This window comes from Somniosus microcephalus, chromosome 21 (assembly GCF_052327205.1).
Source record: "Somniosus microcephalus isolate GS21.2 chromosome 21, FLI_Smic_1.0, whole genome shotgun sequence".
NCBI classification, from domain to species: Eukaryota; Metazoa; Chordata; class Chondrichthyes; order Squaliformes; family Somniosidae; genus Somniosus; species Somniosus microcephalus.
In genome coordinates, this window is record NC_141007.1 from 73,392,019 (window position 1) to 73,415,429 (window position 23,411).

A 23,411-nucleotide genomic window follows, 5' to 3' on the forward strand; every position below is an offset into this window, starting at 1 on the left:
TCCACCTGAACCGGGATGGGACCCATGTCCTAGCGGGAAGGGTAAATAGGGAGGTGGCAAAGGCTTTAAACTAGTAAGATGTGGGGAGGAATCTACAAGAAACGTAACCAGCCTAATTATAAACAAAACAGGAAAAGAGATCATAGGAAAGAATAAAGTAAGGGAGGACATTGATGGCAAGGGAATAAATAGAGTTATAGAACAGGAGTCTAAAAAGATGATTAAACATAAAGTGAAAGGAAATCCTATTAAAAATGAGTTAAACTGTCTGTACAGCAATGCACACAGTGTCTGTAATAAAACAGGGGAGCTGGAGGCAATCATGTGTTGCGAGGAACCGGACATAATAGGGATTACTGAGACATGGGGCTGAATTTTGCCGGCGCTCAGAGTGCGGGCTTGGAGGCGGGTTCGCTGTCAAAATCACAAAGATTGACAGCGGGTCGGTATCCTGCTGTAAACCTGCCTCCTTGTCAATTTTACAAGTGTCGGGTCTGTCATCCCTGAACGGACCCGACACCAAGCGGCGGGTCAGCCAATTTAGATAGTTTAAAGCTTATTAAAGAGTAGCTAAGAACCATTTCCCCATGTACTTACCATTTTACCAGGTTTTCAACGAGGTTCCCGGAGTGCGGCTATCACGTCAGGTAAGTATGTTGGGTTCTCAATGACTGGATTGCTGTGAATAGGTGGAAGCTGCAAAAGTGGTCTAAAACCTACCATTTCACAACTGTTCACTTCCCAATCTTAGAAGCTGGAGCATTAATAATTTGGAACACACTTTTGAGCTTTAAGCACTTTTGAAGTGTTTGGAGTAATCTCTCTATCCACTGTCACCTCCTTGGAACAACCTATCTCAACATTGACAGATTACTTCTGTCATCTCAACCTCATCTGCCATCTATTCCATCAGCATTGGTGCCCTTGAAAAAAATCTCACCTTGGTCCTCAGAATCCCAACATGATCAGCCCCAACACTAGCACCACCAGGCACATCAGTAGCACCAACATTCACACCAGCCTTCTCTGCAATCAGCTGATGCTGCACTGGACACAGGCTATCATCATCCGTGCACATTGCTGCCCGGGATGCCAGTGATGGCTTCACCATGTCCGGATTTGCTTCACTTAACACTGTACACCCTGGCTGCCACATGATGCACCAGGTTGCCACCACCCCACACCAGCACCATAAAGCATCTCTACAATGTCTAAGCCATTCCTTTCACACTCATCACCATTGTGGGGGCGGGGGTGGACGTTATGTCTCTCCATTCACTGGAACTCACTAACACACTTTCAAAGGTGCATACAAATCTGTCCAAGAAGACAAAGTGGTGAGAATGAGGATTTCAATGCTTGACAACACATTAACAGAAAGTTTACACGATCATTTGCTAAAACATCCAAGTGCCTACCCTTGTGTTGTTAGTTGGTATGATTGGACTAGGATGAGGATGAGTGTGAGGGGTGGCTAGTGAGATGGGGAAGTGATAAAAAAAAACTTGCATTTATATAGCACCTTTCACGACCACCGGACATCTCAAATGGACAGCCAATGAAGTACTATTGGAGTGTAGTCACTGTTGTAATGTGGGAAACGCAGCAGCCAATCTGCACACAGCAAGCTCCCATAAACAGCAATGTGATAATGACCAGAGAATCTGTTTTTGTTATGTTGGTTGAAGGATAAATATTGGCCAGGATACCAGGGATAACTCCCCGGCTCTTCTTCGAAATAGTGCCATGGGATCTTTTACATCCACCTGAAAGATCAGACAGGGCCTCGGTTTAACGTCTCACCCGAAAGACTCCCTCTGCACTGCAGTGTCAGCTTAGATTTTTGTGCTCAAGTCTCTGGAGTGGGACTTGAACCCACAACCTTCTGACTCAGAGGCAAGTGTGCTACCCACTGAGCCACAGCTGATAACATAGATAGAGAGGGATGGGTGGAGGTGCAAGGTAAGTTGGTGTGAGTAAGGATGTGCAGGAGAAGGGTAGGTAAGGCAGAGTGATGGGGATGTAATGAGTGGCACAGGAGGATGAGGTTGAGTGTGGTTTTGCAGTAACGTTACGCGATCTACTGAGATCATTGAAAGGTTTGCGCCACTGCAGCCAGGTCCTCCTGACAACATCCCTGCTTGTGCCCTCCTCTGCAAAGTGCAACCAGGCTATGTTGGTCTCTTGGGGAGGTCTCTTCTCCTGGGCAGTCTGCATGCAAGGCCTTTTTCTTTCTTCAATTTCCCACTTTTTTTCATCTTTTGGCCTCCTGCCATGCAATTTCACTGTTTTAGGTATTTGTTCTTTTAATGGCTTTCCACTTCCTCACCAAGGTGATCTTTTATATCATCTGACAGTTTTCTATTAAGCAGTTTACAGCTCATTCAATTCTTTAACTTTCTCTCAGACGCTGACTGACCTGCTGTGTATTCCCAACATTTGCTGTTCAGATTTCCAGCTTTTAAAAATTTTTACATCCTTTAAACAGTGCACTAGTGATTAACAGTTTATCATTCAAGGTGATGTTTATAAACACATGTTGGAAAGCGTTGTGGAAATCCTGGAAAATGGCATAAACTATTGCATTAGATTCCCTCCCTTCCTTCGCCCCGTCATTGACAGCTGTTACTTCAACCACCTCGGTCCCACTCTGGAATTCCCTCCCTAAACCCCTCCACCTGTCTCTCCTCTTTTAAGACCCCCCCCTTAAAACCCACCTCTTTGTCCAAGCCATTGGTCACCCCTCCCAGTAGCTCCTTCTTTGGCTCAGCATTCATTTTTTCCTTGGGATATTTTTTCTACATTCAAGGCGCTGTATAAATACAGTTGTTGTCGGGTTGTTGATGTGACATTTCATTGCTTTTAAACAAAGGATATTTAGAAAAACAACATAATTACTCTTTTTCTAAATTGCATACACAAATCACCTTTCATCTCCTAAAGAGTAATAAGACGCAAGCATGCTTACACTACTATTTATTTGCAAGATTGTGGTTATTGATTTTTGCACAATACATTTAAGAGCAAGTTCAAACAACTGTTCAAATCAAAACACAAAGCTGATACTAGATTGGAAATGACAATCAAATTGGGATAGACATTTCAACATCCCAGTAGGGGGCCACCTTTAGGTTTAAATTTGTCATTCACTGTACTCATCCAATTCTATTTGATAGCTAGATCAGCTGGGTCTTGCACTAAAATATTTCTTCAACTCCTCCCTTGGTCTCTCCAGCATCTCCTCTCTCAGAACTTGAAATCTATTTCCAATTTTTAACTAAAGAGCCTTGGAGAAACTGGATTAAAGATTGACCTCTAGTAGTCCTGGTGTATTAAATTAGAGAAATGGACATACATCAGACTGAAAGTAAAGCCAATTTCGTGATAACAATATACAGTACTCTAAGCACCAGAATTTGCCTCTCAATTGACAGCCCAATCTTACATTATTTGTGATGGTGATAAACTGTTTTTGCAGCTGGTATTGTGGTACAACATTACATTTGGTAAGATCAGTTAAAATCTATTCTTTACCACATTGGTTGTGTATTTGGTTAGCTTTGTAACGAGCAGAAACATTTATTAGTTTCAGCCTGTGATCTTGTAAGCACTTCTGAAATGATTATACTCGTGTAAAACTGTTACGGGGCTTCAACCTTAGGACTGAATTATAACTAGTTTTTAAAGAATTCAATACATTAATTTTGGCATTTACTGCACCAATTCCATAGAATCTTTATTTCATCTTTTTAAATCTTACCCTGTTCATCAAAGGTCAAAATCTGTCATTATTTATAATTTCAATTCTTGCCACGTATTGTTATATTCTCTTTCAAAATTGCACCAACCATAAGAATCAATAAGAGTTTCCTTCATTCAAAACCCTGTTAATTACACAATGTGTCATTAATTACATAAATCTTCCGAAATCTTTTCTAACAACTGAATCATATGCAGACTAATGGACACTTGTAAGTGGCTGTAAAGCAGCAATCTCACTGAAGGGTTCAGGTCGTGGCAAGATACAAGAACGGAGCTCAGTGTTCTCTACTTTCATTCCATCATTAGATTCCTGTTTTTAAAATCATTTGTTTTAACTACATTAATACTGATTTTGCCAATTTCAGCTAACCATTGTGTAGACTGCGAAAGGAGAACCCAAGTGATAAAAGTGGGTTTATTTTGCTGGAGCCTATGTTCTACTTGACACGGCTGCAGCCTCACCTACTGCTTTCATGTGATGAGTTATTTCACGTAGAGGATTGCACCAGCACTCTATCAGCAAGGACACTAACTGACCTCCCTATTATCAATTCATTGTTATGTCATTACTGCAAGTTTGAGATAATTTGAAGTTGGTTGTATAGAAACACATTGCTAGTACAGGTTATATTACGTGGCATAAATCAATCGTACAACACATAATTGATTTTTAGTTATACAGGTATCACAAAGAAGTAAAAATAAGACTGTAGGTGATTAATTTCAACAGATGTAGATTCTAACACTTGCTGTAATTGAATACACATTATTTTGTTTGAAGCTCCATGATATCACCGTGCTACTTGAAGAGCCACTGTTTCACTTAAGGTTTACGCTGTCTTATTTATATCTGTAACAGGGACAATGCAATATTGCAATCTACACCTGCAACGCAGGAATGAGAACCTGACATGGTTAAAACAAAAAGCCCAGAAATTATATTACAAAAAGGCGTCTTTGATCTTGTGTGCATGTAGAACATTGCAGCAGCATTTTGGGAACGTTTTTGACCAATACAAAGCAAGTTTTACATCATTGTGAATCTAAAAATCACCAAATTCATTTTCTACTAATTCAATGAGAGAGAGTTTCTCCCTTTCGTTCTAATTCAATTTGTAGATATCTAGCATTACTCTAACAAGAAGCATGTCAAAGCAAATTCCACATCTTGCACCTTAATTGTTTTGGCGTAACTTCAATCTTTAACTGTCATTCATAGTTTCAATACTTATTCAGTTACCAGGAGCTGGTGTAAGAGGCTTTTCATTCTGTATAAATTGAGATAAATGGACATCATTAAAAATGTAGTTCCTATGAAAAATACATTAATGGGCTTTTAATGTGAGCAATATGAGATAATCAATACCACTGAAATACTGTGGCAGGTTAATATCGCCACAAGAATTTATATTCTTTTCCTTTACAAACAGGCATAACAAGATCAACTTAAAGTGAATAAAATGGAAATTTAGTACTAATGCCAGAATATTCACACTCAGATTTCAGCCTTGAATCTAGTTTGATAATATTAAGGTGATTGATTAACACTACATTCTCAGTGGAAGTCACTATGGATTAGAAATGAGAATTTGTGATATTAGTATTCAAACACTTCACATGCACATACAACATTTCTTTGCTATTTTAAATAAGGCTTTACCGCTTATTAACTGCCCTTTAAAATAGCAGCCAAATGAATGACATATAGGCCCAGAATTTGCAGTGGGCAATGACAGCAAACTGTCAGCGTCGCAGTCATTACCCCTCTGAAACTAATTGCAACTTCAGGATTTAGCACATGCACATCTAAACGCGGAAATCCTGAAGTTGCAGTCAGTCATTCACTGCTCCGCCACAGGCTGCGCTGTGGAACTCCCTGTAGCTGGCAATCAGTGAAATCAGTTGAACTGATGAAAACTTGGGCTTTGCCATGGTAATATCGACGTTAAATACTCCATTAAATGTTAAGCATTGTTGGAATAGATGTAACTGGGGTTTTTACAGTGTATTGACTGCTAAACAAACATTCTGGCCCTGAAAAGCTAATTTTTATATTTGTGAAGTGTCATATTTCTCCATTACAATTTACTGTTTACTGAATGTTGATAAATTTATTAATTGAATTTTGCAGAATTTGTGCTGTCTCTCATTTCAGCTTTGCGCTGTGATATGGCATGCAAAATGGATGGAATGATGGGGATGTGGTGAGCAACCGGGATGTGGGGTAGGATTTATTGGAACCGCAGTCTGATGAGGCGGTCATGGACCGCCCTTCCAGAAGGCCGATTGAGTGGCTGCCTCCTCCCTCGCTGCTGTTCCTTCTCCTCCTGTTCCTGAGGCAGTCCCGCTATGCCTGGTGGCAATGGCTGGGCCTTCATGATGGCCAAGTTGTGCAGCATACAACACAACATGGCGAAATGGGACACCCACTCAGCCGAGTACTGGAGGGCTCCTCCCGAGCGGTCAAGGCAGCGGAACCATTGCTTGAGCACCCCGATGGTCTGCTCAATGATGTTCCTGGTGGCAGAATGGCTCTCATTATATGAGTGCTGGGCAGCAGTGTTGGGGTTGCGGAGGGGAGTCGGGAGCCAAGTGGAGAGCAGATAGCCCTTGTCATCAACCAGCCAGCTGCGAGCTTGATGTGGTGGCTGGAAGAGTGCTGGCACACTGGTCTTGTGCAGGATGAAGGTATCGTGGCTGCTGCCAGGATAGCGGGCATTGACGGTGAGGGTTTGCTGTCTTTGGGCGCACACCAATTGGACATTAAGTGAGTAGTAGCCTTTGTGGTTACCGAACACCTGAGGATTGTTATGCGGTGCCCGCAAAGCGATGTGGGTGCATCAATGGCATCCTGTACCGTGGGGAAGCCCGCTATCCTGGCAAAGCCGCATGCATGCTCGTCCTGCTTCTCTCTGGTGATGGGGAAGGAAATGTAGTCCCTTCTCCTTCTGTAGAGAGCCTCTGTGACCTCCCGGATGTAGCAGTGGACGGCGAACTGTGAGATGTTAGCTATGTCTCCTGCTGTAGACTGGAAGGATCCGCTGGCGTAGAAATTGAGGGCGATGGTGACCTTAACTGCCACCGTGGTGGTCCTGATCTGAGGCTCGAGGTCTGGCTGCAAGAAGTGGCAGAGTTCTGTGACCACCTCCTTGCTGAAGCGGAGCCTTCCAAGACACTGCTCCTCAGTTATATTTATGTAGGAGAAGTCCTTCCGGAATACCCTGGGAGGGTAAGGCCTCCTGTTGAGAGCCCTGTTGCCCCTCCTCCCTCTGGCCATATTTTCCAATGTTTGTCTCTGCCTCTGATGTTGATGCTGGAGGGCGAGGTCGAGTGCCAGTACAGCCCCCATTAATGTAACCAAGTGTCGGACTTCTAAATCTTAGCAGAATGCAACAGACAAATTTGTAGCAGGCAGGACACTCCTGAAAGTAACAAATGTTTAACTCACTGAAACCAGCTGTTTCGCTATGTGAACCTGAGAAGGCAGCATTGATTGGTCACTAAAATTGAAACCAGGTGTTGATCCCTTCAGCGGCCATCCGACTAAATCATGCCTCCTCTTCCTGCCGTTGTTCACGCCAGGTGCTAAGGCAGGGGGCAAACGTCAATTTTGCATCTTGGCTGTTAACGGGGCATTCCAAACGCACTGATGTCACGATCTGGCAGCCGCTAAAGGCCTTGGTGCTAACTGTTAGAGCCAGTGCTAAATCCCGGGTGAATGTCGCATGTAGTGTTGGATTCACCCCACCCCGCCACAAACCCATTAGCGCCCCCCTCCCAGGCGCTAACGGGAGGCACTAACATGCCAAATTTCTCCCACATAGAATGACCTATAAAGTGCTAATTTGGATCAGGAAATGTTTAAAGGGCAGAAGTGATAGGCTCAGGAGACAAAATGCAGAGAAATCAAAGAAATACAAGATTTATGAGAACCTAAGGCCTAGTGATTTGCGCCATCCGTTCGTGCCATGAAATGGCGCAAAAACGGCGGCTGGCGCAATTCCGCCAGCTGGTGGCAGGTACTGAGCTGGCCGCCTTTTTGGGCATTTCGTCAGCGCTGCCGTTAACTGATATCGGCGTGAGTATTTTAGTGAGGTGGAGTGTGACATAAGTCGGCGTGCAACGCGCAGTTCACGCCAGCTCAACATTCGCCTTGCCGCCCACGCTAAATCATGCCAGTGAGTGCTGCCGCTAAAAGGTCTTTCAGCTGCGTTAACGGCCATGAGGAGTCTGGCAGGACTTGTGAGGATGGACGCTGGAACTTCAAACGCCTCCTTTGCCAAGGTTCTTCTTTTATTCTCCATTTTTTGCCCATCAGTGGTGGGGGAGGGGGGGGGGTTGAATTTTCTGGCAGCTTTCCAGGAGGCCTACAGTGTTTGCAGGTCAATAAATCAATGGGTGAATCCATTGCAATGATTGAAGATGATCTCCGATAAGATCTCTTTTATCTGCTGCTTCTTCTTAGGCAGTCTCTTGGAACCGAGGATGACTTGCTTCCACATTAAAAATGAGTTCTCCGGTGACTGATGAGTCCAATGCGGGACCTACAGTCGTTTATCTCCATTCATATCATAACCAAACAAAAAAAATCGACAAATACCAGGTGGCAGCGAATCATTTTGGAGCGCATACGGCAACTGTTCGGGTCGCTCCTTTCTTCCCCATTCCCCTACACTGCGAGCGGGAGACAGAGGCGACCTTTGGCCTCCTTCTGAGATTAGTGCCACAAAGAGCACGTTGCCCTAGAAAATCACCGCCATGCTGATGATAATGAGCAGGCAGACCAAAATGCCGGTCCTGCCTGTGCTCTCTCGGTCAGCAGCTGTTAGCCTTGGCTGCCAATGTTACCGGCAGGTTTCCAACGTTCCACAATTTCTAGGCCAAAGTGTGAAAAGAGCTAGGCCAGAATTTCCTCAGGTAGATGGGTTGAGAGGCCAGGTTTCCCGCAGGCCCTGCCGACTAACGGCAGGGCCTGATTTGAATGTGAGGCCTCAGATTCCTGCCCACAGCCAGCCAGCGTGAGAGGCTGGCTGGCTGCGGGCAAGTAGGCCTCAGAAGCGAGGGGCCGGTCCGGGGAGGGATTGCGGGAGGAGAATTGGCAATTGGCAGGGGTCGAGCCAGGCTCCAGCAACCTAGGAGTCTGTGGAAGAAATAGGTTGACATCATGGATGGAAATCTTCCCACCAGCCCAGCGTTTGGACGTAGGGGTGGGAGGCCCGAGCACCAACACCAACCTGTAAGCCTCCCCATATCTCTGGAAACACCCATCCTACATCGCCAGCGCCTAGTGCCGGAGAGAAAATGGGAACTATTGTTAAGGTCTGAAGTTATTAAACTCAATATTAAAGCCAGCGGGCTGCAAGGTGCCTAGTAGGAAGATGAGGTGCTGTTCCTCAACATTGCATTGAACTTCACTGGAACAGTATAGAAGACCAAAGACAGAGTGGTCAGAGTGGGAAGGGGACTGAGAATTGAAGTGGCAAGCGACAGGGAGCTCAGGTTGCACTTGCAGACTTAGAATCATAGCAAGGTTACAGCACAGAAGGAGGCCATTCGGCCCGTCGAGCCCGTGCCGAACTTAATGGAGGTGTGTGGCAAAGAGATCACCTAATCCCTCCCATTCATACCCAGTGGATGGGAAATCTAGTGCTTGTAGTTCCCATTACAAGTTAGTTATATTGTTAGCCTGGCGAATTTGAGTGAAAATGTTCCTTATTTTTAAAAATACAATAATATTATAAATTAAACATTGACAGTAGTTTGTAGGAATAACCTTTCAAATGCAATAACATTCTCTGTCTTTGTTTCCAGATCATGCAAATCATTCTTGGTCACTTCTAAAGCCTTACAAACAGCACAACACTAGTCTGCTGGTGCCAGCTTACTATGGGCTGACTTCATTTTGCTTTTTGTTTCAAATGATCCTGGAAAAACAAAGCTCAATATGTTGAAAAATGTGATTTTATATGGCCCCATCAAATGAATTTTCAGATCCTGGTTTTAACTTACTTCAATCCATTTAAGCACTAGTAATGATGTTACATTGGAGCAGACTGAATTCAATTGATACTGAAAGCAGGAGGGTTCACTCCTGGCCTACATTTGAGTCATCTAACTCAATGAATCAAATGATAAAAACAGGTAGGAATCCCTTTCCCATCATGGTCTGGATATCTGGGTTTTCAACTTTTGTTAACATTTTACCATAGATTTTCCACAGATTCTATTCTTATGGTCAGAACTGGACTCCATGTTCTGCACAGTACTGATCATCTATGTCCATATCTATTCCGGTAACTTTCAATTTATTTCATAACCAAGTGCTTGTCCCGCTTCTGAAAGGATTTAATGAACCGAGCAAAATTTGCTTTTGATGGAGACAATTCCACATCTTTACCACTTTGTGGGGATTCAATTCCTTCTACTCTATAGTGTTGCTTGACACTTGCTGATTTCGTACTTGTGTCCACAAGTAAATGACATAACCTGTCCATAGCTTTCAGCATTTAAAAATCAGACCACATCCTCTCAATTTTTTTTTCTTCAGTAAGATCAACTTCAGTTGTGTCAACCTATCCTCAAAATTTTCTTCAGTCCAATACTTTGAAATGTAGCTCTTCAATTATTTGCTCGTTATGAATTTTCTTTCTCTGCTATTTTTAACAGAGGTATTAATCCACTTGTCTTAAACAGGTTAGTGTCTCCATTAAAATAGCCAATAATGGAATTTCATTGAAATACATTAGGCTTAGTATGCCAATATTTAAAGGGCTGAATTCTGAATTTTAAGGCACAAGAATAACCTGTATTGCTCACTTGTAAACTGTCTTCAACATATTAGTGAAATATATCTAAGCCACGCACAGTATCCCAAATGTAACCTCACCAATGATTTATACAGGGATTAAAATAAACTGTTTTGAAAAATGTGAAATCTACTTGCGATGCACCCCAAACTTGATAAATTCATACTGACTGAATACTTTCAATGAATAGTCAGTGTATCATTTTTCTTTACAGCCTTTACCAACAGATACCTATCGACAGTGTACGTGTGTTTCCGAGACAATATGGCCTTGAGAACATTTTTCAAGAGTAACTCTGCCGGCTTCTTGCTACTTTTTGTATTTCCCACTGGAATTGGGAGGAGGGTGGGGAGATGTACAATATGTCTGTCATTATATAGGCAGATGTGTTGTGATGCTATGCAAATGATGGAAATATGTTCACTGTTTGCACCGCAGCAACACTGAAGGCAAGACTTGCCTATTTGTTTCTGGTGTCCAGCATTGCTGCGGGCGGTGAAGGAGCAATTAAAATTTAAAGGGCCAGCAAGCCCCCGTGATCCTATGGTGCTTAGAAACATAGAAGATAGGAGCAGGAGTAGGCCATTCGGCCCCTCGAGCCTGCTCCGCCATTCAATGAGATCATGGCTGATCATCCAAATTCAGTACCCTGTCCCTGCCTTCTCCCCATATTAAAAGACATTTCATGAAACAAAATTCAAAGTTTTCTGACTGGCAAAGAGGCTGGCAGCCATGCAACACTGTGGCAGGTGTCCAAGGTCTGTGGCATCCAAACTCTGCCCCCTCCAGGGGGACTCTCTGGCAAACGCCAGGAAACCCCCTTAAAATGGAAAGTTGCCCAGGGTCAGAGGTGCAACCTTTTTCCAGGCCAAGGATGCACCAGGATTTTTCAATGGCGGAAGTTACACCATAAACATTCACAAAAAAGTTGTCACACCCATTTCTTTCCCGATTACAAATTAAAACAGAATTAAAGAAATTTAGTACAAGTAAATTGTGTCATTTTACCTGTGAACTGGAAGGATGGTGACCAGGACTGAAATTTTTTTCAGGAGTAGTTTCTAATAATCGTATGCCCTGTGGAAAGAGAATTACAATCAGCGTTACTCAGCCTTTCCCCAATCCCTTCAACAATTCTGATCTGGGAACCAGAAAAACGATCACAGTTATAGAAGGAAGTTTGGAGCGCTGAATAACTAACATTTAGATAAGTGTCTATAGGTTAGAAATTGATCAGGAAAAAGACTTAGAAGAGGAAAGCAAAAGGGGCAAGGGATATAGGCAAGATTTAAAAAAAAAGAAAATGATAGGGAAATCAGGAGAAGGAGGGAATAAAGAGTAAGATTGCAAAAGAAAGACAAGTTTGAATTGTAGGTACATAAATGCACAAAGTATTCTGAATAAAATTGGAGAACTAAAGGAACAAATTACAATGGGGTGGGGGGTGCGATATAATAGAATTAACTGAGACATGGTTTACCCTAGAGCAGAGCTTCAGGAGGAATGGAATAGGAAAAAATGAGGAGGGGTGGCAATAGTCATTGAAGATTCCGCTAAAGCACTGGAAATGTAGCGAGTTCTTTGAGGAAATAACAGTGTATTGATGGAGGAAATACAGTGGATGTAATGTTTATGGATTTTCAAAAGGTGTTTGATAAGGTGTTGCATAAGAAGCTTGTTGATAAGAAGAAGAATCACATGAAAAGGAGTGTTGCAGCTGTTGTGTCTCAAGGGGTTTTATACTGTGTCTCAAGGGGTTTTATACCCTTATCTATATAACAATTAAGAAGGACTCCGGGGTGGAGAGTTTAGTTAACAGCCATTTTATTTACAATGTGCTTCTTCAGTCAATGCACTACGTTTCCCATAGTGCATTGCAAATCACAACTACGGTATCCCCTGTGGACAATTCTAATACACATTCAAAATACACAACATATTTCCTCCCCCTTAAAATAGAATGTCCACAAAACAGAATAACTGAAAATGACTATAACTTTGGAAGAGAGGGTAGACTGCCTCTACATTCCGCTAACCCTGGGGATTATTCTGCCCCATGCACACAGGTTAGCACTAACTGTAACTAAGGCGATCCGGAGGCTGCCTTTCTCTTTGGGGGTAACGCCTAATCTCAGGAGCAGGCTCTGGCTGGCTCTCCCATGACCCTGCAGGCATAGCTTCCTCCCTCGATGGCACAAGAGTGGATGGTGCCACCGTCTCAGGGTCGGATGACCAGTCTCTGCTGGAGCCCCCAGCAGGTCCTTGATCCTCTGTTTCTTGGGTTACCTGTGGCGACTGTCTTGGCAGTAACTGGTCTACATGCCATCTCCATGTTCGGTCGTCTCCGGTGCGGACTCGGTATGAAACGGGGCCCGTCTTTTGAATGACCGTAGCCGGGACCCACCGCTCCGGGGTGGTGTAGTTACGCGCGAGGACTTTGTCCCCCACCACAAAGTGTCGTTCTTTGGACCTCTGAGCTCGTCTGCTGACTTGATCCTGCTGATTGGCGTGCACCACTGCTTCTGTGGACGTTGGCCTCAGCAGGTCAAGGCGTGTCCGTAGCTGCCTTCCCATGAGTAGGTAAGCAGGAGATGCTCCTGTCGTAGCATGAGGCGTGTTTCGGTATTTTAGCAAGAAAGCATTCAGGCGCTGCTTTAGAGGAGCATCACTTCTTGCAGCTTTCAACGCACGTTTCAGCGTTCTGACAAATCTCTCCACCAATCCATTTGTGGATGGATGATAAGGCGCGGAGAATGTGTGCTGGATTCCATTGCTCTTGAGGAACTCCTCCATCTCCTGGGATGTGAACTGTGTTCCATTGTCGGTTACGATCTGCTCCGGCAGACCAAATCGCCCGAACATCTCTCTGAGTCTCGATGGTTTTCTCCGTAGTGGTAGTGGACATTACTGCAACCTCCGGCCATTTGGAATGGGAGTCCACCGCGACCAGGAACATCGCTCCTTCCACTGGTCCAGCCAGCAAGGTGAATTTCCTTGTTTGTTTTTGTGTGTCTCTGTGTAGGATTGTTTGCTTTGCCCTTTACACACATGTTCAATGTGTCCTTGCTTTTCGCATTTCCGACAGGTCAGGTCTTTACACCAGCAGTCAGATGGCTGATGACCTGACCTCTCACATCTGTAACACTCTCTGGCGCCCCTTGCATGCTTATCCGGTGTAGCTGCTACCCTGTGCACTCTCGTAGCAGCCCCCAACAGCTGTGCATCTTTAGCTGCTAACTCCATAGACACAGCGAGCTCCACTGCTGATTTAAGCGTCAGTTTGTCAGTCGTGAGCAGGCACTTCTGTGTTGCTTCACATCTTAATCCACACACAAACCTATCACGGACAGTGTCATTTAGAGTTGCACCAAACTCACAATGCTCAGTTAGCTTCTTTAGCACTGCAACATATTCGGCTGTGGACTCACCCTCCCCTTGGTTTCGTTGGTGAAACCTGAACCTCTCGGCAATCAGCAGCGGCTTGGGTGCGAAATGTGTTTCCAAAACGTCCACAATCTGATCATATGTCTTAGCGCCGGGCTTATCCGGGTGCATCAAACTCCATAACAAGCCAAATGTTTTTGCTCCGATCACACTGAGGAACGTCGCCACTTTCAGGTCATCTTTAATGCCATTTGCAGTCATGAAAAATCCGAAACGCTCTGTATAAGCTCTCCATTGCTCCGCCGTTTCATCAAATGGTCCAAACGCTCCGGTTAGCATAGCCAATTTTTTTTTTTTTTTTTTTTACAATCCTTTTTCCTCCACTTCGTTTGTTTTTCACAGTCCTTTTTCTCCCCTTCGTTTCACTGTATCATTACTCTCCCCCTTCTGATTTGTGTAACACCCAAACCGCCACCTTTACGAGGCGATTGCATCAGCCCTAAACTGCCATTAAGAAAAGACAGGAACTTCTTACTTTAAACATCGCCGATTCCAGTGCAAAGTGATGCGCAAGTCCGTCGTCCTCGTCGCCAGTTCTTTGTTGTGTCTCAAGGGGTTTTATACTGTGTCTCAAGGGGTTTTATACCCTTATCTATATAACAATTAAGAATGACTCCGGGGTGGAGAGTTTAGTTAACGGCCATTTTATTTACAATGTGCTTCTTCAGTCAATGCACTACATTTCCCATAGTGCATTGCAAATCACAACTACGGTATCCCCTGTGGACAATTCTAATACACATTCAAAATACACAACAGCAGCATGGATAGGAATTTGGTTAAAGAACAGAAATCCTTAGAGTTGTACTTAATCAATGTTTTTCACACTGGAGGGATGTGAACTGTGGTGTCCCACAGGAGTGAGTACAGGGACTGTTGCTTTTCGCTATATATATGATCTAGACTTGGGTCTAGGGAGACAATGGCCCAGAAATTCGGGTCGGGGGCTTCCCGCGGGTGTAAGCCTCCGACCTGCATTTACCTAGCACGCCGGCCGTTGAGTTGTGGGCCCCCGTGGAATTCCGATCCTGGGCCTGCTCCAACTGCCGGTGCACAGTGCTTGCATATCCCAGGGGCGCAGTTAGTTCGATGCGTCCCCTGGGATCACGTGGCCAATGGAAAGCCAATCGGAGCAGGGAATGCTCCATTCATAAGTTTGACAGAAAGAGCTGTCAAAACTTATTGTAACCCCTTCACGGTTCTCTAGATATATGTGAGATGTGGTCTCTGTTGTAGACAGTATTCTATAGTCCAGTAAGGAGATCACTACTACAATGGCTTAATTCTAATTATCTTACTTTATAGTTTTAACGTCAGACAGTATAAGAAGATTACAGGTCAATGACCTAAATTAGACATTTGCATACATTAGAATGAATCTAGACATAATAAACATACATTCTCCATTTACATGGATTCAAAGGAGAATCTGTCCCTGTGTCCAAATTCGAGTGCACTCTTTCGTTGGCGCGCTTAAGTTGGAGCTCATGGTATGTATAATGTCTGCAAGACTTACGACTCCGAACCCCTTCGTTGAATTCTCTTCACGATCACTGAATCCCACTTTGAGTTCTGGATGCAGAGCTACTAATACGAAGGGCGGCGGCCAAGTTTGGAAGCCCGGGACGGGATGCGGCAGCCATTTGCCTCCTGAGCCCTTTTTTCAGAGCTCCTGCCCTCTTTTCTTCCAGTCGCTCGCGTTTCCCGCTCGAAAAACCCGACTCCACCCCTTCCTCCTGGGGTTTCTGCCTGGAGACTGCGCAGCCTCACTGTCTGCAACAGTTGATACTGGTGCAGAATTATGGAAAGTCTGCTCTTAGTCACATTGTGTCCTTAAAAGTTCTTGCCGTACCTTCACATGGGCAACTTTAACCCAGGGATTTATAACAATGATAATACAGTGTCTAAGTTAAAGATTGATAACCATACTTAGCGTACATAACATTTCCAGTGGGTATTACATATAAATACTACGGCCCCAAAACATCACTAAATCTTCAAATAAATTTTTTAAAACATCACATTTTTAAAATAAACTATAAATTACATGAAATAACTATTTTAAACAATAATTAAAATTTTTTGAAAAAAATAATTTTATTTTCTAACGGGGCTAAAAATAAACTTATCTTTCTTTAAAGTATTTAAAAATAATAAACCTGTGAGAAAAATGTTTTAATTTTAATTAATTCACCACTTACCTTGTGTAAATTCTGCAGACTTACCCTCCCGGGAAAACCTGCAAAGAAAACGTAAGTTCGATGCGCACGCGCAGCCTCTCCCGCGCACGCGTTCGACTTCTGAACCCCTTTCAGGGGAACGGAAGTGCCGGTTTCCCGCGCAGTGCATGCAGGAAACCGGCACTTCCATTGGGCCTACGGGTGAGTACCCCGTGCGTACTCACCCGTGGAGACCCGAATTTCTGGGCCAATGTTAACTTTTGCAGATGACAAAAAAATAGAGTGTGGTTAACTGTGAAGAGGACTGTAAATGAGGATATTGACAGGTTGATAGATGTCTGATGAAATTTAATGCAGAGAAGTGTGAGGTAATACATTTTGGAAGGTAGAATGAAAAAAAGATATGTACATTAAATGTTAAAACTTTAAAATGAGTAGAGGAGCAGAGGGACTTCAGGGTTTAGATATACAAAATCTTTAAAAGTGGAAATGCAATTTGATAAAGCTAGAAAAAAAAGAACAAACTTGGACCTATATAGCGCCTCCCACAACCTCAGGATGTTCCAATGCGCTTTACAGATAATGAAGTACTTTTTGAAGTGTAGTCACTTGTAATGTAGGAAAACATGGCAGCCAATATGCACACAGCAAGATCCACAAACAGCAATGAGATAAATGACCAGATAATATATTTTTGGTGGTGTTGGTTGAGGGATAAATACTGGCCTGGAAACTGGGAGAACTTCCTGCTCTTGGAAAAGTGCTATGGGATCTTTTACATCTGCCTGTAAGGACAGACAGGTCCCAGGTTTAACATCTCATCTGAAAGGTGGCACCTCCGATAGTGCAGAATACCCTCAGCACTGCACTCGAGTGTCAGCCTAGATTTATGTGCTCAAGTCTCTGAAGTGGGACTTGTTGCCAGAACCTTCTGACTCAGAGGCGAGATTGCTACCCACTGAGCCAAAGCTATAACCTAAAGCTGCAAACAAAGCATATGGAGTCCTAGAAACATGAGAAAAATGAAGTCAATTTGTCTATGAGGTATTGTATTGGCTTTGTTCCTTTTTGTTATGGTAGCTTCAGGTTTAAAATCAGGTTCACTGAAGGAATAAACTCTTGCTGGCTGAAATGCACAGGACCCATGTCCACAGATAATGCAAGTGGCTACAAGTGGCTGCTATAAAGTTAGGCAGTTTGATCATGTTAATATGTTTAAATGGCCACGCTATTAAATTCAAATCTAATGATCCATTGGAGGTCCATTTAAATATAGTCATCTTACTGATTCAGGTAATGGTGCAGCTGGTTCCTTTTTGAAGATGAACTTGTGAATGGTATGAAATATAGGAGCAATGAGAGCTTTATCTACATCCTTAGCTCCTCCTGTGTTAAAGAGAATCAGGTTATTAATGAAGGTACCACACTGAACTAACTGCATCAAAGACGAGATTAAAGTTTCTAACTTTTGGACAAAATATTATTCCCAAAATATTCATAAATGTCTGAATAAGAACATAAGAATTAGGAGCGGGAGTAGGCCATACGGCCCCTCGAGTCTGCTCTGCCATTCAATAAGATCATGGCTGATCTTCAATTTCAACTCCACTTTCCTGCCCTATCCCCATATCCCTTGATTCCTCTGGAATCCAAAAATCTATCTATCTCTGTCTTGAATATACTCAATGATTCAGCATCCACAGCCCTTTGGGGCAGAGAATTCCAAAGATTCACAACCCTCTGAGTAGCACTGTTGCCTCACAGCGCCAGGGACCCGGGTTCAAATCCGGCCTCGGGTGACTGTCTGTGTGGAGTTTGCACATTCTCCCCGTGTTTGCGTGGGTTTCCTCCGGGTGCTCCGGTTTCCTCCCACAGTCCAAAGATGTGCGGGTTAGGTTGATTGGCTATGATAAATTGACCCTTAGTGTTAGGGGGATTAAATACGTGGGGTTACGGGGATAGGGTGGGATATGTGTTGGTGTAGGGGTTACGGGGATCGGGTGGGATATGTGTCGGTGCAGGCTCGATGGGCCGAAATGGCCTCTATCTGCACTGTGGGGTTTCTGTGATTCTGTGATTAAAAGGCCGACCCCTTATCCTGAGACTGTGACCACCCGCCCCCCTCCCCAGTTCTAGACTCTCCAGCCAGGGGAAACAATCTCTGAGCATTTATCCTGTCAATCCCCTTCAGAATCTTATGTTTCAAGGAGATCACCTTTCATTCTTCTAAACTCCAGAGAGTATAGGCCCAATCTACTCAATCTCTCCTCATAGGACAGCCCTCTCATCCCAGGAATCAATCTAGTGAACCTTCGTTGCACCGCCTCCAAGGCAAGTACATCCTTCCTTAAATAAGGAGACCAAAACTGTGCACAGTACTCCAGGTGTGGTCTCACCAGAGCCCTGTACAATTGTAGCAAGACTTCTTACTCTTATACTCCAACTCTCTAGCAATAAAGGCCAACATGCCATTTGCCTTCCTAATTGCTTGCTGTACCAGCATGCTAACTCTCTGTGTTCCTTGTACTAGGACACCTAAATCTCTCTGAACACCAACATTTAATAGTTTCTCACCATTTAAAAAATATTCTGTTTTTCTCTTCTTCCTACCAAAGTGAATAACCTCAGATTTCCCCACATTATACTCCATCTGCCACCTTATTGCCCACTCACTTAACCTGTCTATATCCCTTTGCAGGCTCTTAGCATCCTCCTCACAGCTTACTTTTCCACCTAGCTTTGTATCATCAGCAAACTTGGATACATTGCACTCGGTCCCTTCATCCAAGTCATTGATATAGATTGTAAATAGCTGAGGCTGAAGCACTGATCCTTGCGGCATCCCACTAGTTACAGCCTGCCAACCCGAAAATGACCCATTTATTCCTACTCTCTGTTTTCTGTCTGTTAAGCAATCCTTTATCTGTGCTAATATATTAGCCCCAACCCCATGAGCCCTTCATCAGCTCTAATAAGATTTTATAGATCCATGCCACAAAAATCTAATAATTCAGCAAAGGAAGTTGTACATTTGCATTGAAGTATTAAAATTTCTCAATTTGTACAGAAAGAAATATAACCTCAAAGTGCTTTTTGCCATGTAAATTTTACTGAAGTGTTTGAAAGAAAGGCTCCATATTGCCATTGTAAGTGAAACTATTTTCCCACAAGGAAGAGATTTTAATATATATTTTAACATTTTAGACAATTGATAATTTTTAAAAAAATCCATATTAAACTGGTAGCAGAGCAATGCCAGTGTACCGCCCCCATCTAAATCGAACCAAGCCACATAACAGATTGAGTTTCACTTAGTATAGGTCAACAGGTTAAACTATCTCACAATCTCCACTGCACTAAATGGCTTCTTACCTGTACACCAGCCTCTTAGAGAATGAACTGTCAAAACTGTGAACTGTGCAGTAAGGGTCTTTAAATGCGGTGTACAAAGTGGATGCACTTTATAAAACAGAAGAGTCACGTGAATAATAAATGCATTGACCAAGACTAACGCCCAACTAACACCAACCAACAAGACTAACACCCCAGCTTCTACTGTAAATTATATTATCATTTTACTTTACTTACCAGTAACCATACTGACTAGCAAACCTATTATAACTGTAGTCAGGCAACCAAATGGTGTGTAGTATCCATAGGATAAGGAGCAGATATTTTCCATTATGCTGGCCCTAAAATATATTTAAAAAGTTACTGATAATAGACATTCTATATTGTATATTTGGTTTATTAAGTTATTACAAAAACAAAGTTCTGAGGATTTTAACTCCCCTTCCCCCCCCCCCCCAAACTTGGCGGAAACCATGTCGAGGGTGGGGGCCACTTAAAATGAGGGGAATGACTTACCCCCTCCGATCCAGCTGGCTTGAATTTTACATTAAAGTTTGAGAGTGATGTAGTCCAATCTGAAACTAAGGTCTTCAATCTAAACAGAGCGTATGAGGGACAAGTTGGCCATGGTAGATTGGGAGACTACACTAAAGGGTATGAAGGTGGATATACAATGGCTAACATTCAAGAAAATAATGCTCAAGGAAATAATGCATAATTTGCAACAAACATATATTCTTCTAGGGCATAAAAAGCCAAAAGGAAAAGTGATCCAACCATGGCTAACAAAAGAAATTAAAGCTAATATTAAGTCAAAGGAGGAAGCTTATAAAGTTGCCAGAAAAAGCGGTCAGCCTGAGGATTGGAATCTTTTTAGAAATCAGCAAAGGGGGACCAAGAAATTGATAAAGGAAGGGAAAATGGAATATGAGCACAAACTAGCGAAAAATATAAAAATGGATTGTAAAAGCTTCTATAGATATGTGAAAAGGAAAAGACTGGCGAAGGTAAATGTAGGTCCTTTACAGTCAGAGACGGAAGAATTTATAATGGGGAATGAGGAAATGGCAGAGAAATTAAATAAATACTTTGTTTCTTCACGGAGGAAGACACAAAAAATCTCCCAGAAATACAATAAAACCAAGGGTGTGGCGATAATGAGGAACCTAAAGAAATTATTATTAGTAAAACAACAGTACTAGCAAAATTAATGGGACTAAAAGTCGATAAATCCAAGGACCGGATGACCTACAGCCTAGGGTTTTGAAAGAGGTGGCCATTGGGATAGTGGACGCATTGGTTGTCATCTTCCAAATTCTATAGATTCTGGAACAGTTTCTGCAGATTGGAGGATAGCAAATGTAACCCCGCTATTTAAGAAAGGAGGGAGAGAGAAAACGGGGAACTACAGATCTGTTAGCCTCACATCAGTAGTTGGGAAAATGCTGGAATCTATTATAAAGGATGCAATAACTGGGCACTTAGAAACTAATAATAAGATTGGGCAGAGTCAACATAGATTTATGAAAGGGAAATCCTGTTTAACAAACCTATTGGAGTTCTTTGAGGATGTAACTAGTGGAGTAGACAAAGGGGAACCGGTAGATGTGGTGTATTTGGATTTTCAGAAGGCCTTCGATAAGGTCCCACACAAGAGGTTGGTGAACAAAATTAGGGCACATGGAATGGGGGTAATATACTAGCATGGATTGAGAATTGGTTAACAGACAGAAAATAAAGAGTAGGGATAAACGGGTCTTTTTCAGGATGGCAGGCTGTGACTAGTGGGGTACCGCAAGAATTGGTGCTTGGGCTATTCACAATCTATATCAATGATTTGGATGAGGGGACTAAATGTAACATTTCCAAATTTGCTGATGGTACAAAGCTAGGTGGCACAAAGCTAGGTGGCAGTGTCAGTTGTGAAGAGGCTTCAAGGGGATCTCAACAGGCTCAGTGAGTGGGTGAGAACATGGCAGATGGAAAATAATGTGGATAAATGTGAAGTTATCCACTTTGGTAGAAAAAACAGAAAGTCAGAGTATTTCCTAAATGGTAAAAAATTGGAGAATGCAGGTGCTCAAAGGGACCTGGGTGTCCTTGTACATGAGTCACTGAAAGTGAATGTGCAGGTGCAGCAAGCCATTAGGAAGGCAAATGGTATGCTAGCCTTCATTACAAGAAGATTTGAGTACAGGAGTAAAGAAGTCTTACTCCAATTATATAGGGCCTTGGTGAGACCACACCTGGAGTACTGTGTCCAATTTTGGTCTCCTTACCTAAGGAAGGATATACTTGCCATAGAGGGAGTGCAACGAAGGTTCACGAGATTGATTCCTGGGATGGTGGGACTGTCATATGAGAAGAGATTGAGTAAACTAGGCCTGTATTCTCTTGAATTCAGAAGAATGAGAGGGGATCTTATTGAAACATACAAATTTATTACAGGGCTTGATAGGGTGGATGCTGGGAGAATGTTTCCCTTGGCTGGGGAGTCTAGAACCAGGGGCCACAGCCTCAAGATAAAGGGTCGGCCATTCAGGACTGAGATGAGAAGAAATTTCTTCACACAGAGAGTGGTGAATCTTTGGAATTCTCTATCCCAGAGGGTTGTGGAGGTTCAGTCATTGGGTATATTTAAAACAGAAGTTGATAGATTTCTGACTAGTAAGGGCATCAAGGGATATGGCGATAGGGCCGGTGAATGGAGTTGAGGCAGATCAGCTATGATCTCATTGAATGGCGGAGCAGGCGCAAAGGGCCAAATGGCCTACTCCTACTCCTATTTCTTGTGTTCTTATGCTTCCTGCCATGTCTCGGTTAGCCTGCTCTCTGAGCATGCGAGCAGGACACCCGTCGCAAGTTGGTGGAGTCCTCTTTAAATATGCAGATCGAGGCCCAATGACATCATTGGGATCCAATCTATTATTTTAGTCCGATGCCTGAGCGGGAGAGCAGTGACGTCTTCCCCTTTAGGCCTAACCTGCCAGGAGGTGGATTGTGGGCCAGAAGAGCCCCAGACAGGTAAGTGTAATTTTTTTAAGCGACCTTGTGGGCCAGGAGGGGCAGGACTGCTTCTCTGGGCCTCACAAAGAAGCCGTGGGCCTTTTAAAAAATTCATTCATGGGATGTGGGCGTTGCTGGCAAGGCCAGCATTTATTGCCCATCCCTAGTTGCCCTTGAGAAGGTGGTGGTGAGCTGCCTTCTTGAACCGCTGCAGTCCATGCGGTGAGGGTACACCCACAGTGCTGTTAGGGAGGGAGTTCCAGGATTTTGACCCAGCGACGATGAAGGAATGGCGATATACTTCCAAGTCAGGATGGTTTGTGACTTGGAGGGGAACTTGGAGGTAGGCCTCCCTTACCTCGGGCTCCCACCCCCACCCTGATCACCTTTGTCCCCTGATCCCCCTCACTCCCTCTTAATCATGTCCGTCAGCCTGTTCTAGACCAGGGGTGGGCAATTATTTGGGCTGGAGGGCCACTTAACAAGTTTTGGTGAGCTGTTGAGAACCGCACACATAAAATTAATTGTGTTAACAACTGCTACCATTAAAATTTGTTATGGCATTTACTGTATAAAAAATCCTTCGTGTCGTTTCCACACTAAATAAAAATAACAACACTCATTAACATGCTAATGGACAGGATACAGGTTCATGATCCAACATATTTTCCTGTCAGATCTGGGCTTCCATTGGTGGTCACACTCGCCAGTTTTTTCCACTCCACTCCTAATTTTAACATGCACTGATTTACAGCCTCCAATAAATCTTTCCTTGTTGTATCTTACTAATGAAGTTGAGGTCCTACTGACATCACAGGACCCCGCTGTGTAGCATAATGAGGCCCCAGTCCGTTTCTGGCAG

The 23,411-nt window shown here is 43.4% G+C and overlaps 2 protein-coding genes across 4 annotated transcripts in view; one reads left to right on the forward strand and one right to left on the reverse strand.

Annotated features, from left to right (window-relative positions):
- The window catches only part of LOC147102960 (sterile alpha motif domain-containing protein 9-like), a 35,292-nt gene extending 24,414 nt beyond the window's left edge, over nucleotides 1-10,878 (forward strand). Inside the window, exon 3 of the transcript XR_015073162.1 lies at nucleotides 9,574-10,878. The gene's annotated coding sequence lies outside the window, so the exon portion shown is untranslated. The remainder of the gene's footprint in view (nucleotides 1-9,573) is intronic.
- LOC147102961 (sodium-coupled monocarboxylate transporter 1-like) overlaps nucleotides 2,960-23,411 on the reverse strand; it is an 83,267-nt gene continuing 62,815 nt past the window's right edge. Inside the window, exons 15-18 of one of the 3 annotated variants that reach the window (XM_085963945.1) lie at nucleotides 19,781-19,884; nucleotides 17,478-17,578; nucleotides 11,577-11,645; nucleotides 2,960-5,030 (exon numbers count right to left, since the gene is read on the reverse strand). In XM_085963945.1, the coding sequence (XP_085820071.1) occupies nucleotides 4,995-5,030; nucleotides 11,577-11,645; nucleotides 17,478-17,578; nucleotides 19,781-19,884 (310 nt within the window). In that variant the 3' untranslated portion in view covers nucleotides 2,960-4,994. The remainder of the gene's footprint in view (nucleotides 5,031-11,576; nucleotides 11,646-17,477; nucleotides 17,579-19,780; nucleotides 19,885-23,411) is intronic. The other 2 variants (XM_085963946.1, XR_015073163.1) reach the window with 2 other exon arrangements.